General features: G+C 34.7%; 1 protein-coding gene across 2 annotated transcripts in view; it reads left to right on the forward strand.

Moving 5' to 3' along the window:
• The window catches only part of LOC100963115 (exocyst complex component 1), a 57,789-nt gene that overhangs the window by 24,084 nt on the left and 18,324 nt on the right, over positions 1–15,381 (forward strand). For both annotated transcript variants that reach the window (XM_023515974.1, XM_012808097.2), the window contains exons 9-10: positions 10,333–10,482; positions 14,469–14,574. In XM_023515974.1, the coding sequence (XP_023371742.1) occupies positions 10,333–10,482; positions 14,469–14,574 (256 nt within the window). The remainder of the gene's footprint in view (positions 1–10,332; positions 10,483–14,468; positions 14,575–15,381) is intronic.

Genomic DNA, 15,381 nt, shown 5'->3' on the forward strand with positions numbered 1-15,381 from the left:
TAATTAGTAATCATTTATTTGCCAGGTGATTGAGGTACATACCAGACATTGACTTGAGATAAATGACAGGCTGATCTTACCTTAGTAACTCACAGTCTAGGGAAGGGAGTGTTGTGATAGTGGTACTGTGGGAGCATAAAGGAAGATTTCCTAACTAAAGCATGGGAGGAATCAGGGAAGATGCTCAATGTTTCAGTTGACCTGAACAGAGTTAAGAAAAAGCAAACTTTGGGGCTTGGCACCTGTGGCTCAAGTGGCTAAGGCACCAGCCACATACACCTAAGGTGGTGGGTTCCAATCCAGCCCGGGCCCGCCAAATAACAATGACGGCTGCAACCAAAAAATAGCCGGGTGTTGTGGCAGGCGCCTATGGTACCAGCTACTTGGGAGGCTGAGGCAGGAGACTCGCTTGAGCCCAGGAGTTGGAGGTTGCTGTGAGCTGTGATGCCACGGCACTCTACCCAGGGGGACAGCTTGAGGCTCTGTCTCAAAAAAAAAGAAAAAGCAAACTTTGAAGTCACATAGGAAATACAAATTTACGTTTTTCTTTTATTATTATTTCAGTAACATCTATTTCAAGACATTTCCTTAGTTTTTAAAAATGACACTGGACAATGATGTTATCCACATTTGTAGATATTGAAAATACTAGATAATAAACAATAGCCCTTTTTATACCATTAATCGTTTAACATGCAGTTATTTATTATTTTGCTTCTTTGCCTTATAAACTAATGGCTTTGTTTTGAAATGACTGCATCCCATTTCTGATAATATGTATTGTTCCATGTGAGTGATGCATGCTAGAAACATGAATGCTACAACAGCCCCTGGGACATGCTGAAGAATGGGAAGGGGATTTCCCCACATAAAAGAAGATGTTCTGTGTGTTGATTTCAGCGTATCAGGTCACCTAGGAAAAGAGTCCGAAAACATGGGTATTTCTATTCCTAGTTTAGGGATAAACTAGCTGGAAAAATTTCATTAACATTATGATATGGTTCTTTGTCAATCATGAAATTTTCATAGTTTGTCCCTCGTATACTCACTATCGTCCATATGTATGATAAGAAAAAGAAATGGCTCCTGCCCTTGAGATACTTGTATGAAGGGGTAAGACTAATGGATTTAAAGCTCTACAGCAGTGGTTCTCAACCTTCCTAATTCCGCAGCCTTTTAGTACAGTTTCTCATGGTTGTGGTGACCCCCACAACCCAAAAATAAAATTATTTTTGTTGCTACTTTGTAACTGTAATTTTGCTAATGTAAATATCTGATATGCAGGATGTATTTTCATTGTTATAAATTGAACATTATTAAAGCAGCGATTAATCACAAAAATAATATGTAATTATATATTGTGAAATATTTATTTCTAATTACAAATAAATGAAATTTTGTCTTGATGCATGGTATAGCATGGGTAACAGTGTTAATACAACACCAGTAAATTACATTGCTACATTTTGCCACAGTATGTGTAAAAGGGCAATGTCAGTGGGAAGGTTGAGATTACTTCTTTCTCACCAGATCAGAAATTCTCAGGTCAGTCTTTGCAAGAGCACAGCAAAGATCATCTTCCACAAGTCTACTTGTATATTTAGACTTGATAACCAACAAGTTGGAAAACCCTGTTTCACAAAGATATGTTGTTGGAAATGGAAGAAGAAGGCTCAACACAGTCCCAGACAAAACAGGATATGACTGCAAACACTTCATCCAGAATTTTCTAACTGGCATTGGAGAGAAATCAGTTCTTGCTGCTTCGCTGTTAATAAGTTCAGTGAACTTCTCTTGAGCTGTCTCAGGAACATCTTCAGCTTTGACTGTGAATGGGCTTCTGGCAAGTGCAAATGGGGTGTCAGGTAGATTTGGAAAGTACGATGAAATTTCGTCTGCAAGCATGTGCAAGTGTTCTTTCACAGAAACTATCATTGTAATCCTTTTGTCTGGTTCAATGTCATGTTTCTTAAAGAAAGCAGATAAGGTAGGCAACATGTAAATTTTATTTTCATCCAATTTTTTTTGCCAAAGCTGAAGTTTCATTTGGAATGATTAGATCTTTTCAGACAAATCGAGGCATGTTGCATTTGGTCCTTGCAGTGATAAATTTAACTCATTCAAGATGGCAAAGATGTCAACCAAGTAAGCTATTTTCTGCAGTTCACTTTTATTGCTGAAAATTGCTTCGAACTGCAGTCTTGCTTTCTAATTAAAAAACAATTTGAGTTCATCACGAAGCTCAAAAACACGTTTTAAAACTTTTCCTCGCGACAGCCATCTCACTTCAGTGTGAAATAGCAGAGTATTGTTTGGTGCATCCAACTCCTTGCACAGTGAAAACAGTCGGCTGTTTAAAGGGCTCACCTTTACAAAATTGACAGAACTTTTTTTCATTAACTTCTTGTAACATTTGTGGCAGTGTCTTTGTTGCTAATATTTGCTGATGAATCCTACAGTGAGTTCTGATGACTTTTGGTGACTCATTCAGTACCAAAAGTTGAAATCCAGATCAACATCCTAGCATAGCTGGATCACCATCTGCAAACACCACAAACCTTTTCCCAAGAGGTCTTATGGTCTTTCAGAAATGAACCAACATGTCAAATAATATCACTTGCAGTATTTGTTGTTTCAAGAGGTTTGCGAAAAAGAAACTCATCTTTAAAGTCGCCACCATTAATATACCTCATGCAAACCAGTAACTGAACAGTTTGCAACGTCTGTAAATTCATCAAGCTGTATACTAAATATTGGAAGTGGAGCAGATTTAATTTCCTGGATTACCTGATCAAGAATATCAGCAGACATGTCATCTATTCTTCTGTGGACAGTGTTGTTAGATAAGGAAATAGCACTCAATTTTGTAACAGATTTGTCTCCGATCATAACTCAATGTCTTTGGCCGCTGGCAACAGTAAATCCTCAGCAATAGTGTGAGGTTTCATAGCTCTGGCGATTCCCAGGGCCACCAAATGTGAAGTTTCAGCGGCTGCTACGTTTTGTTTGTTTGTAGTACTTGCCACCAGTGTCCAGTCTGGCGTCTGGCTTTCTTGAGTCCATCAGCTTTGCTTCTAAAATAGTTGGTGTCCTTGCCAGCAAAGCTCAATGCTTGCTATCAAAATGGCGTTTTAGTTTGTTCAGCTTCACAGATTTGACTGATAGAACTTCACAATAAATAACACATTACAGTTTCTCAATTCCTGCTGTAATTACTGAGATAAAACCATACTGTAAAAAGTCCTCATTATATTTTTGGGTTTTTTTTAGAGAAAGAGTCTCACTTTATCACCCTCAGTAGAGGGCGCATCACAGCTCACACCAACCTCCAACTCCTGCGCTTAGGTGATTCTCTTGCCTTAGCCTCCGAGTAGCTGGGACTACAGGTGCCTGCCACAATGCCTGGCTATTTTTCTGTTGCAGTTTGCTTGGGGCCAGGTTTACCCTGCCCACCGAGTCACAGGCACCACCCTATTTTCTTAACTTCTTCTCTACAGGATCCATTGTCATGGGATGGTTTGCTAATGAAAATAATATATAACAATAGCTTTAATAACACAAAAGATGATCCATGGCATAGTTCACTCAGTACAATTCATTGAAGTTTCTTGTGATTTATAATTCTCTGTGTTGTTTTTTTACATACCTGTTACTATTATAAGGGGTTTGATTATAAGGGATTGATTCACATCAATCACAGCTGAATATAAAAAGACAGATCTGCATCCAGATTAAGTTCCCATGGTACAGATATATATTTTTTTTACAGTAGTTGATGATTTTAGAGTACATGATTTTACATTTACCCACTAATTATAATTCATGAAGTGTCATTTTACCTCCGGTACTGCTGCTTTTAACACAGGAGCTGCTTTTAACACAGTAGCTGCTTTCAACACAGTAGCTGCTCTCTCCATATGTATGACTGGGCTGCATTAGTGCATTATGGCGCCAACCCTGTCACATAGACCTGTATTTGTATGGGGTGTATGTGATGGGGTTGGTGCAATGATGTCATTACGCTGGGTACTTGTCCATATGTGGGCGTATCTGCAGGTGGGCAGACTGTCTGGAGACAGAGGAGCAGTGTTTTGGTTCCTAAGACCATCAGAAATATGTGTTAGGCAGCCCCTGTGAAAAGGTTGTTTGACTCTCAAAGAGGCTGTGACCACAGGTTGAGAACTGCTGCTCTACAGCAAGGTGTACAATATAGTTGCTGGTTATATTATGGATTATAAGTGAGTTTCAAAACTGAATTTACTGAAAGTTTCAGGAGTCAAAATCGCAGATAATGTAGGATTGGAACAGAGTTCATGTGGTACAGTTTATATCAAGTGTATAGTTATTAGAACATTTATAAATATTGTTTGGAAGAATCTAGTGAAAATAATCTCTTGATTATAACATAGCAGTAATTTAAGAGCATTGATTACCAGTGGAGACTCACCTATTCACCAGTATTTTCTTTTACTAAAATAAAAAGAAATACTGTGTCTACTTTCACTATCTTTTTATCTTAAAAATGACACTTTGGCACTAAAAGAATAGGAAGAACTTACTTTCAGACGTTAAAAATTAATAAATTTACCTCCTTGAGAAACTCACTCCCTTCATTTTATTTTTTTATATTGCCGTAAGCCAGTAAGAAAAATAAACAACAGAACAAAAACTTGGCATTTGGAAGTCACTGATCCAGAGTGTGCTATCTATATGCAACTTTCATAGCTATACTTACAGTGAAATCGAAATGCATTTTTATGTAATACTTCTTACTGTAGTAGTATATGAGAGTAATGTTTTTAACAGGTGGCTAGCTTCTTTTCGATCTTTTAAATCTCATACACTCAGCTTCTATTGAAATTACTCTTACTCATAATGTTTACATTCACTAGATTTTTGTTTTTCTAGAAGGAGAAATCTGGCCAGTTACACTAATTAGGATTATCATATTGAAAGCGGACAGTTAAATTAAAGCTAATAAAATTCAGGAATATTTGCATAAAGAATATGTGCTTTAGGCTTGGTGCCTGTGGCTCAAGCGGCTAAGGCGCCAGCCACATACACCTGAGCTGGCGGGTTCGAATCCAGCCCAGGCCCGCCAAACAACAATGACGGCCGCAACCAAAAAATAGCTGGGTGTTGTGGTGGGTGCCTGCAGTCCCAGCTACTTGGGAGGCAGAGGCAGGAGACTCGCTTGAGCCCAGGAGTTGGAGGTTGCTGTGAGCTGTGATACCATAGCATTCTACCCAGGGCGACAGCTTGAGGCTCTGTTTCAAAAAAAAAAAAAAGAATATGTGCTTTTGAGAACTCTTGTGGTTGTTTTATGAAAGATGTGTTTTGAAAAGGATGCCTTCTGTGCACCCCCTTCTTTTTGTTCTACATCTTACAATTCTTTACTTTTGCCTTCAGCAATGTGATGAGATGATTATGCAAATAACTTAGGGAAAATGAAAATGAGCTAACATGCACTGAACTGAAAGTACAACTAGGAAAAGACTGAAGTTGTGGAATTTTTTGTTATAAATTTAAGTTTGGAAATTTTTTTCAACATTATTTATGTAAAGATCGTAAGTAAAATAAAACCTATGTAGTAGACCATTCATACTCAGTTCATTTTACAAAAATTATTTCCTTATTCACATGTCACATTTTCCTCAACACAGATTGATGGTCTCTGGTTAAAAACTGAGAAAGAATTAGAATTAAGATCTGTTTTCATGACGTTTTTTGGAACTTTGTTCAGAGTTTTTTTTTCTTTAAGAAAACAAAAATAAACATGTAATAACACAGAAGGAAAGAGTTCACAAATCTTGAAAATTTATTCAAAATTTGACCCAGACTATTTGTGTTAGAAAGTCAGTATAGCAAAGCACTTAAAAGTATGGAGGCTGGACCTAAACTTTTTGGGTTCCAAGTCCTGACCCAGCCACCGCCTACCTGGGTTGCCCTGAACAAGTTAATTAACCTATGTGTGCCACCTTTATCTAAGTAACGGGGGTGATTAAAGTATCTACACCATTAATCTTGTTACAAAGATTAATGTGTTTCTAAGTATTCAGCAGTTATAATAGTGCTTGGCTATAGTAAAGTGTTCAATGTTGTCTAATTTTATTATAAATTCTAATACTGTATGGTAGTGAAAATTTATAATTTGCCAGATTTTTACAGAATGTGCTTATATTTATTGGGAAAAAACTATATAATTTATAAAATATATTCATAATAGAATTTTACCATGTTTTAAATGAGAGAAGTGCTTTGCAAGGTTATTGCAAAATTAGAATTTATATATACAGACGGTACCCAGTCTTTTCCTTTCTTAGAATCATATTTTAAGAAAGGAAAAGACTGTATTAAAATTTTAATACTCAATATATACCAATAACAAAAGATGATTGCAGAAGTTAAATGTGACTTAATGTATTACAGTATTAATTTTATTCAATAAGAAACTTTAAACAATCTCTTAATTTTTAAAATGTATAAAGAATAAAATTTTTATACATTGTAGAGTTATAGAAAAAATAGCTTTTATTTTATTGATTGAATTAAACAATTTAATTATTTAACTTTCTCCATTTCCTATAGTTATTTTAAAACCATTTCCTCTAATTTTTTTTTCTTTTGGAGACAGAATCTGACTCTTTTGATGGGGTTAGAATACAGTGGCATTATCATATCTCACTGTAAACTCAAACTCTTGGGCTCAGCGATCCTCCTGCCTCAGCCTCTACAGTAGCTGGAACTATAGACATGTGCACATGTTCTACCATGCCTGGCTAATTTTTCTGTATTTTTGCAGAGACAAAATATATTACTCATGCTGGTCTCAAACTCCTGGCCTCTCACCTTAGCTTCCCAAAGTGCTAGGGTTTTAGGCATGAACCACCGTGCCAGGCCATTTTTCTCTAAAATTAAGTCTTTTTTTTGTTAATACCAATAGCACTTAATCTACTTTATAAGTAATGCTTTGTAGATAATGATATTCTTTATATTAGAAGTGAATTTTTCAATTAATAATAATCATAAAATGCTGTTTTCATAAGAAAGCTTAAATAGTAATATGTGAAAGCTTTGTAGCCTAAATCCTCTATAAATGCTAATAATATAATTCTTCTATTTTCAGTAGAAGAGAAATTTTTTTGTTTTTGAGACAGAGTCTCACTGTGTCACCCTTGATAGAGTGTGGTGGCATCACAGCTCACAGCAACGTCAAACTCTTGGGCTTAAATGATTCTCTTGCCTCAGCCTCCCAAGTAGCTGGGACTATAGGCACCTGCCACAATGCCTGGCTGTTTTTTTGTTGCAGTTGTCATTGTTGTTTAGCAGGCTGGAGCCAGGTTCAAACCCACCAGCCTCAGTGTATGTGGCTGGCGCCACTGTGGTATTGGTGCCGAGCTTAGAAGAGAAATTTTTAATGATTGATACCTTGCACTAAAGTAAATAATACATGTACCTTAGCATGTAATAGTCTGAATAAACAGTTGTAGGAGAGCATAAACAATAATTATGTTGAGTCATTTAGAAAAGTTGAGGAAGTTATCATTAAGCCAAAGTTTTGATTAATGATACATTGTTATTAATGAAAACAAAATATTTGGAAAGCATTTATAAGATATAATAAGCCTGTCAAATATTCTTCCCCTTTAATCAGTGTGATTAATTAAGATATACCATTTGGAGACATTAGTAGACCTAAAATAATACTATGTATATCTAGCATCTAATACATGCAGTTTTATAGGATCTTTTTTTTTCTTTTGATATCGTGCAAGGAAAAAAGATATCTGTGGATCTTGATCATTCATTCTTATGATGTGGCAGTTAAAAACATGTCTGTAATATGTAATATAATGCTTATATTGTTCTTTGCCAGTAATACCTGGATAATGGTAATACCTGTACGTTTTATGTAATACTAATTTTGTTCATTTTCATTGTTAGCCTTTACAGAAAAGTTTGGGTGCCTAGGTATTCTGTTACATAGAATTGTTCCATTTTCCAACACTGTTGCTCTTAGCCCTCACTGATTCTGTTGGAAGATGTGATTGTTTTATATTCATTTAGCCATCAAGAAAAGAACACACAGGTCCATTCTCCCTTACTCCAGAACTGTTGGAGTTGGTTGTATTTTTAGACTGTTTTGCATTTTAAAAAAGCAATACAGTGTATATACTATATGTTATATAATCATTCCAATCAAGCATATAATGTTTTTATAGTAAAAAATATGAATAGTCACTCTAAACACTATAAATAGTGTCAGGTCAAGGTCAAGTTTTACCATCAAAACTGTTTAGGTACCAAGCTTAAACTGAATTTTCAGAGCTTTTTGGATTTTAGAACTACAGGAAGGGATTATGAATCTGTGTACGTAAAATGCCTTGTTTATAACATCTGTGATAGCTGTGAACCCCTGTTGTGTCCATATTATGGTTCTTGTTACTTTGAATTGGTCAGTCCAGGTTTCTGATACTTTCCTGCCATCTCTAGTTCCATTTCCCAAGTTAACCTAAGTAGATATCAGTAAGATGAATCTGAAAAGTATAGTTTATTTTATACCATTTTATACATAATTTCCGTGTAGTGGATCCTTCCTTTTTCTTTTATTTCCATTTTAAATTGGGGCTATAATCTCTCATGAAGGAAATTTTCCAACAGATTGCTTTGAAACTTTAATAAAGAAGAGACTCAGATAATGATAGAAATTTTAGTATCTAGTATTTCTTATACTTACATCTTTCTTGCTTTAAAGGTACTTCTTAATTATTAGGAACTATTTATTTGTCTAGGCCAGAAATTTTTCTTCCTGAATACACTGTATTTAAAAGAGATTAAAAAAAAATAACCACTAAGTTCTTACTTTGTATATACAGCAAAGCACATAAATTAGATGAAAGAAATCTCTTTTAAAGTAAAATAATTTATTTTGATTCAAGCACCAGAGATAGGAAAAAATAATAATAATTTAAAAAAATAATTAAAAAAAAAATTTAAATTCTTTAAATTCAGGAAACTTATCTGAATTTAAAGAATTCAGTTATTTACCTGCCTCAGGAAATGAGGCAACCAACCCCCAGACTCTATCAGTCTGTTATTTTATTTTAGAGTTTACACAAAATGCTAACAAATAACTTCTGACCATAAAGGCAAATTAGATTGAGAATTGTTTCAAATAAATTGGTATTGCTTTGCCCTTTGCTTGTTTTGGGAAATTATATTTTCAAGGTTAACCTATTCCTTAATCCTTCAACACCCTGTCTTTTTGATACTAGCTTTGAGTCCCATGGCCATTGACCAAGTAGCCAAGAAAAACTAGATTGTTGCAAAAGAAAAACGGAAAGATTTTTTTGTATATGCTAATAACTAGTAGGCAATTACAATTTTTGAGTCTGGTTAAAATGATTTCATTTGACAGTTTTTAAAAAGAAAACAGAATTGAGACACAGGTGAGCAAGGTTCCAATTCTAGCTTTCTTCCTACGTGGCTCGAGCAAATTGCTTAAACCTTTGAGCCTCAATTTCTTCTAGAAAACAGTGTTACTGGATCAGATGATTTACCAAGTCTGTATTTTTTAAAGCTAAGGTCAAGATACATCATCTAAGGCTGTTTGTTAACTTAATAACTCAAATAAAAGTTTTATTAAAGTTAAAAAACAAAATCATTAATATTTATTTAACAAATTGCTTTAATGGAAAAATTTAAATTGCAGTAGAATCTCCACAGTTGACCACCTCCATAAGTTGACCTAATTCTCACAGACCAGACATGCCCCCCACACATTGGCCACCTCCGTGTGACTGGTTTGTGACAGCCCCTTGGGTGGCCAACTTACAGAGGTTCTACCATAGTTTGATTAAAGATTGTCCTGGAAAGCCTGATATAGCCATTGGTGGTCCTTTAGAGCTCTAAAATACTATATTCTACATTTTTTAACTGTTTTAAATATTGTAGGTGCTAGTGGGAATACTGTAAATATAGACCATTTGTTTTGAATAACTTCCTTAATTTGGTGTGTTTATTAATTTAGTCTGTATCAAGAAGTTCATTTACTCAGTAATGATGTGGTATGAAGGAAACAACCTTTATTAAACCGTTCGTTCTCAACTCCTTTAGAAGATGGAATGAATAGTTGGTTTATCAGAGTGCCATTTGTATGTGCTTATGGTATTTCATGGTGGCAGTTTTCAGTTGGTATGCACAGGATAATAGAGTAGATAGGTAAGTATTTTTTATTTTTCTATGTTCTGCCATTGCTTAGAATTTTCAATTGTAGCAATGTTTCTTTGTACTTGTTAATGATATTTATGTATTTATTTACACTCACTTTAGGGTCATGATCAGAGTTCAACTCTTGCTCAACATTCTGTTGAACTTTCTCTACCCAATCATCATCCATTTCATAGAGATTTGCTCCGCTATGCCAAGCTGATGGAGTGGCTAAAAAGTACAGACTATGGGAAATACGAAGGACTAACAAAGGTGTGGATTTGATGCCAGTTGTACTCACTGTGTATAAAGTGTAATCTTTTCGAATCAAAATGTCATTGGTGGGAAAGTTGGTGGGGTCATTGTATTTAGTTCTTCGAGTTTGAAATACTATATTATGTTTTTTTGCAAAACAGAAAACAGTTGAATTTCTTAGTGCTCATTAACCAAGGATAACATTTATTTATTTACTTAGACAAAGAAAATCTAAATTTTCAACATCAATATGAAGTAGTATTTAAACTATTCTGTAGCCTAAGGCATCATTCAGTTTAGTTAAACACTCTGATTATTTCCTGAATTTCTTTGTGTACAGTGTAGAAACTAGGAAATGTGAAGATGTATGAGTTGAGGTATCTGACCTGTAAGAATCTATAATCTGTTTTCATAGCCATTGTAGCAGAAATTCATAGGGACATTACTTTTCTGGTGTTTATGTGGTGACCTTGAGTTTAGGAATTGGACATCATATCCCTTTTTAAAAAATACAGGAGAGGCTCTGTAAGTTGGCCATCCAGGGAACTGTAACAAACTGATCAACATACATAGTTGACCAGCCGAAGGAACTGGGCCTACTTTCCTGATATATACATGTGGTGAATGCCCAGTCTATAAGAATTAGGTCAACTTTAGATGGTGATCGATGTAGGGAGGTGGTCAGCTATAGAGGTTCCACTGTAGAGCTAAAAAATTGCCACCTCCCTAAAATAGCTAAATAAAATATATAAATAGTTAATAGTTACTATACATAGTCCTGACTGAAAGAATAGTTTAACTAAAATTCTGAAATTCCATGAGAAACATTTGAAAAATCTTTTATCTGTAAGTTTTTATGAATTTGGAGCTTAAAAATAAGAAATCTTAGTGCATAAGTTATGTTAATAATTCACAATAATTACATGAACAGTGTGGCCCTAAAAGATGTTCTGGAATATGAAAAGTGCAATATGCTCTGTCTCTATGAAATGAGAAAATTAGGATTGCTGATGTAAAAGCACCTTCTGTCTATCTAGTATCTTGGACTGGGTTAGATGGAGATTTATGAGAAGTGTGATAGAAAGAGGCAAATTGAAAAAAAAATTATTTTTTTAAATTCATGCCTTCTGTGGCTATCTAAAAGGAAAAAAAAATTAAAAGGAAGGGACAAATTGTATATTTTTATAAATTCACTGATGTCAGCATATTTAACAGTAGAACATGTTTATGTATCTGCCTTCCTGTGTTTTCTCTTTGAAGTGCCTTTGCTCATTTAAAAGTAAAATCTGGCTTCCTCTACTTCTAAACTGAGGTCATTAGAAAAGGGACATAAAACTTAGTAAAGTAAATAATATTAAAAATTATAATTAAAAAAATACTTTTAAAAAATTTAACTCCTAAGGTATTTACATACATCTTATTTGGCTAGCTATTTTAGATAAGATTATTTTTGTTCCTCAGAATTAGCTTATTAAGTGTTATGCAGTTCTGTTATATTTTGTCTCATTTTTATTAAGCATAATTTTGATTTAGAGATGTCTTAAGGAAAAATATTTATATTACTGAAATTCTTTGCCCTTTAGAGTTTTAGGAGGATTAATATTTTGAATAATTAATTGTAAATTATATCTCCTTAAGAGCTTTGTGCCAATAGTGCTTTGTCCCCAATGAATATTCAAATAATAATCAATAATCTTTTGCCTAATTGTGTTATCAGTGTTATTGGCCTATCTTTATGTATAATGCAGTATTCGTAAATGTAATGTAAAGAAACAAGATTCTAGACAACCTGGTTACAATTTGTGGAATTATTCTTTGCTCACAGTATATTTTTGATGAGTGAGACTTTTCAATGAAATGGACTATTTCTTAGGACTCTTATTTGAGCTTTTGATAGTAATGTATTTTTACCTCAGAACCTAATTTGGTTGCTGCAGTGTTTTAAAGAGAGGAATTTCATAAAAAAAAAAAGAAGAAGGAAGAAAGGGATAAAAGAAGAAAGAAGGAAACAGACAAACCAGTCTGTTTCAGTAAGAAATACTTAAGTGCAATTAGCTATTTGTACTTGGTTGGGTGTACTCACATTTTTTGGCAGGAACAGGAAAAGTCTGTTTCAGATTCTTCAGAATAATAATTACTAGCACGATCCCCACCTATGCTTAGGCTGAATGTAAGCAAAACCCTGACTTTTGCTGTTCATAATTGGAGCCTGTGGAAAAAGAGAGGTAGCTCAACTGCTCAGATTCCTTCTTCCATAGTCTCTATCTGTGTCTCTGGGTCATACATGTCGGGTAGTAAGTAGACATGGTCCATCCTGCTTAGGTAGGAAATGAGCTTTCCTCTTCTAATAATCTCCTGAGATTGATAGTCACTCTCAACCTGAGTTGCACCTTTGTAGAATTTGTCTTACTGTGTGAGGAAAAAGTAAAACATTGAAGTCTCTGAAGACCCTATACTCAGCACAAATTTGAACTGAAAAGACTGCTAGGCTAACAGTATTTGAACTCAAGATAGTTAATTATTAAGTTAGGCGCTATATACAAGCTGCTAAGAGGAATCTGTATTTGTTAAGTTAATGAGCCTACTCAGTCATACCTATCTGTGGCCTTTTCCATCAGTGAGTTCTGTTGAGTACCAGAAAAAAATTGTGTCTTGTCATTTGAGTCCCATTGAGAGAGTGAGACAAGCCTGATGATATAGGAATTTTAAGGTATATTTTAATGTATATTTGCTTTTAAAGTTATGCAAAGATTGTGGGAAAGAATTGCCCATTTAACTTAAGTTTTCTTACAGAGAATATGTGGGACATCTATATGTCCTACACATTAAAAAAGAGCAGGATCTACATTATGCTTAGTCAAAATATGATTTTATAAGGATATAAAATAATCTAAGAAAATCAGTGATGAATATGAGTCAGTGTACAAATATTTACCTAATGTACCTTTTGAAAGGTACACCTGATCTCTTAAAGGTAAACCTGTTCTAAAAGCAGGTATGTTAACTTGAAATAATAAAAGCAGTTGAAGTTTAGATTCCATGATAAATTTAAAAGAATAGCTAGGTACAAGTTTTCTGCTGTGAATTTATTTAAATTCAGTCAAACTCTTGTGTTTGGTATTTAACGTAGGACTCAGAAAAACAAATGGTCTTCCACTGTTGAAGAATCCTGCCTGAGAGTCTAAGATATTTTTATGTGAGAATAAGCAGATACAATGAAGAAATGGGTTTATATGCTAATTAATGAATGTTTTTATTTAAGCAAGAATTAATCAGGTATGTTAAGAAAATAAATGATTTAATTATGAGAACTGTGAGAGTACTAATTAAACTCTTACAGAAAATAACCTATTTGAGGATAATATCATAAGCTGACAAAGACTCAGTGAAACAAGATGTTCTCCTTCATTGCCACTGATGTTTTTTATTATTGGTAGAAATCCATTTTTAAAGCAACAGGTGAAATGAAAAAATAGTTGTAAAGATTCCTGTACTCTTTCTAACCCCATAATTCTACCCTGAAGAAATTATTCCAAGGAAACTAAGTCATTGGAGGTGAAATCTTACTATAACCTTATCTATCTTAGCAAAACATTGAAAGCACTTCTGTGTCCTATATTAGGGATCTGGCTTACCAAATATGGTATCCCAACAAAATGAAATACTGTGCTGTCATTACAGGGTGATACTGGAGAAATGTATTCGTACTGATTCAGATATCCTATATAGAATGATTGTAATGATAATTGAAATATACACAAGGTAATACAGAAAAGTGAACTTATAAATATGATTATGTTTGATTTCGTGTTTTTATCAATTGTTAATGTTACGATGCATATTCACTTTTTTAAATAAGAAAATAGACTACTTATATTCTATGAAATGCATCAAAGTTTTGGATCACAAAATTTAAAATAAGCAAGAAGGATTTGGGGAGAGTGAAAAAATGGAAATTGTTATAAGTGTTTATTAAAAAAGATGTGTGTTACTTTTATTTTAAGAATTATATGGATTATTTATCCCGATTATATGAAAGAGAAATCAAAGATTTCTTTGAAGTTGTGAAGATCAAGATGACTGGCACCACTAAAGAAAGCAAGAAGTTTGGTAAGCTTAGGCGTGTCCATTCACTGTCTTCCTATTAAAAATGATTTTACTTATGACAGAAAATTCTAAGACTTTAGAGTTAAGAAGATACAGGTACAAAATTAACAAAATTGAAAGTCTGATATATTGGCTTGATTTATAGCTGTTTTAAAGAACTAGTATGTATATCTGTAAATATGGTTTTCATTAATTAAAACACAACAGTATGTGAATATGACAGCAGTTGTGTATTCATGCTATAATAGAAACACATATATATTCACAAGAAAGGCAATTGGTGAGAAAACAAAGAGCAGCACAGTGGGGTGAGGAAGAGCAGTACAGTAGAGCTGCCATCCTCAAACTACGGTCAGCGGGCCACATGCGGCCCACAGAGGACATTTATCCGGCCCGCCAGGGATTTTTGCCGCTGCTACCTGTCCTGCTTACAGCCAACTAGTCCTGGGGCCCACAGTCCAGCCCTCCAGTGGTCTGAGGGACAGTGAACTGGCTTGCTGTTTAAAAAGTTTGAGGACCCTTGCAGTAGAGTAAGGAAGAGCTGTGGAGTGGAGTAAGGAAGAAGAGCACAGTGGAGTTGAGTAAGGAGGAGTAGTGGAGTGGAGTAAGGAAGAGGAGCACAGTAGGAAGAACAGCGCAGTGGAGTAAGGGAGACCAGTAGAGTAGAGTAAGGAAGAGCAGTGGAGTGGAGTAAGGAAGAGCAGCGCAGTAGAGTAAGGAGGAGCAGCACAGTAGAGTAAGGAAGAGCAGTGGAGTGGAGTAAGGAAGAGCAGTACAGTAGAGTAAGGAAGAGCAGCACAGTAGAGTAAG

This window comes from Otolemur garnettii, unplaced genomic scaffold (genome assembly GCF_000181295.1).
Source record: "Otolemur garnettii isolate 467f Iridium unplaced genomic scaffold, OtoGar3 scaffold00083, whole genome shotgun sequence".
NCBI classification, from domain to species: Eukaryota; Metazoa; Chordata; class Mammalia; order Primates; family Galagidae; genus Otolemur; species Otolemur garnettii.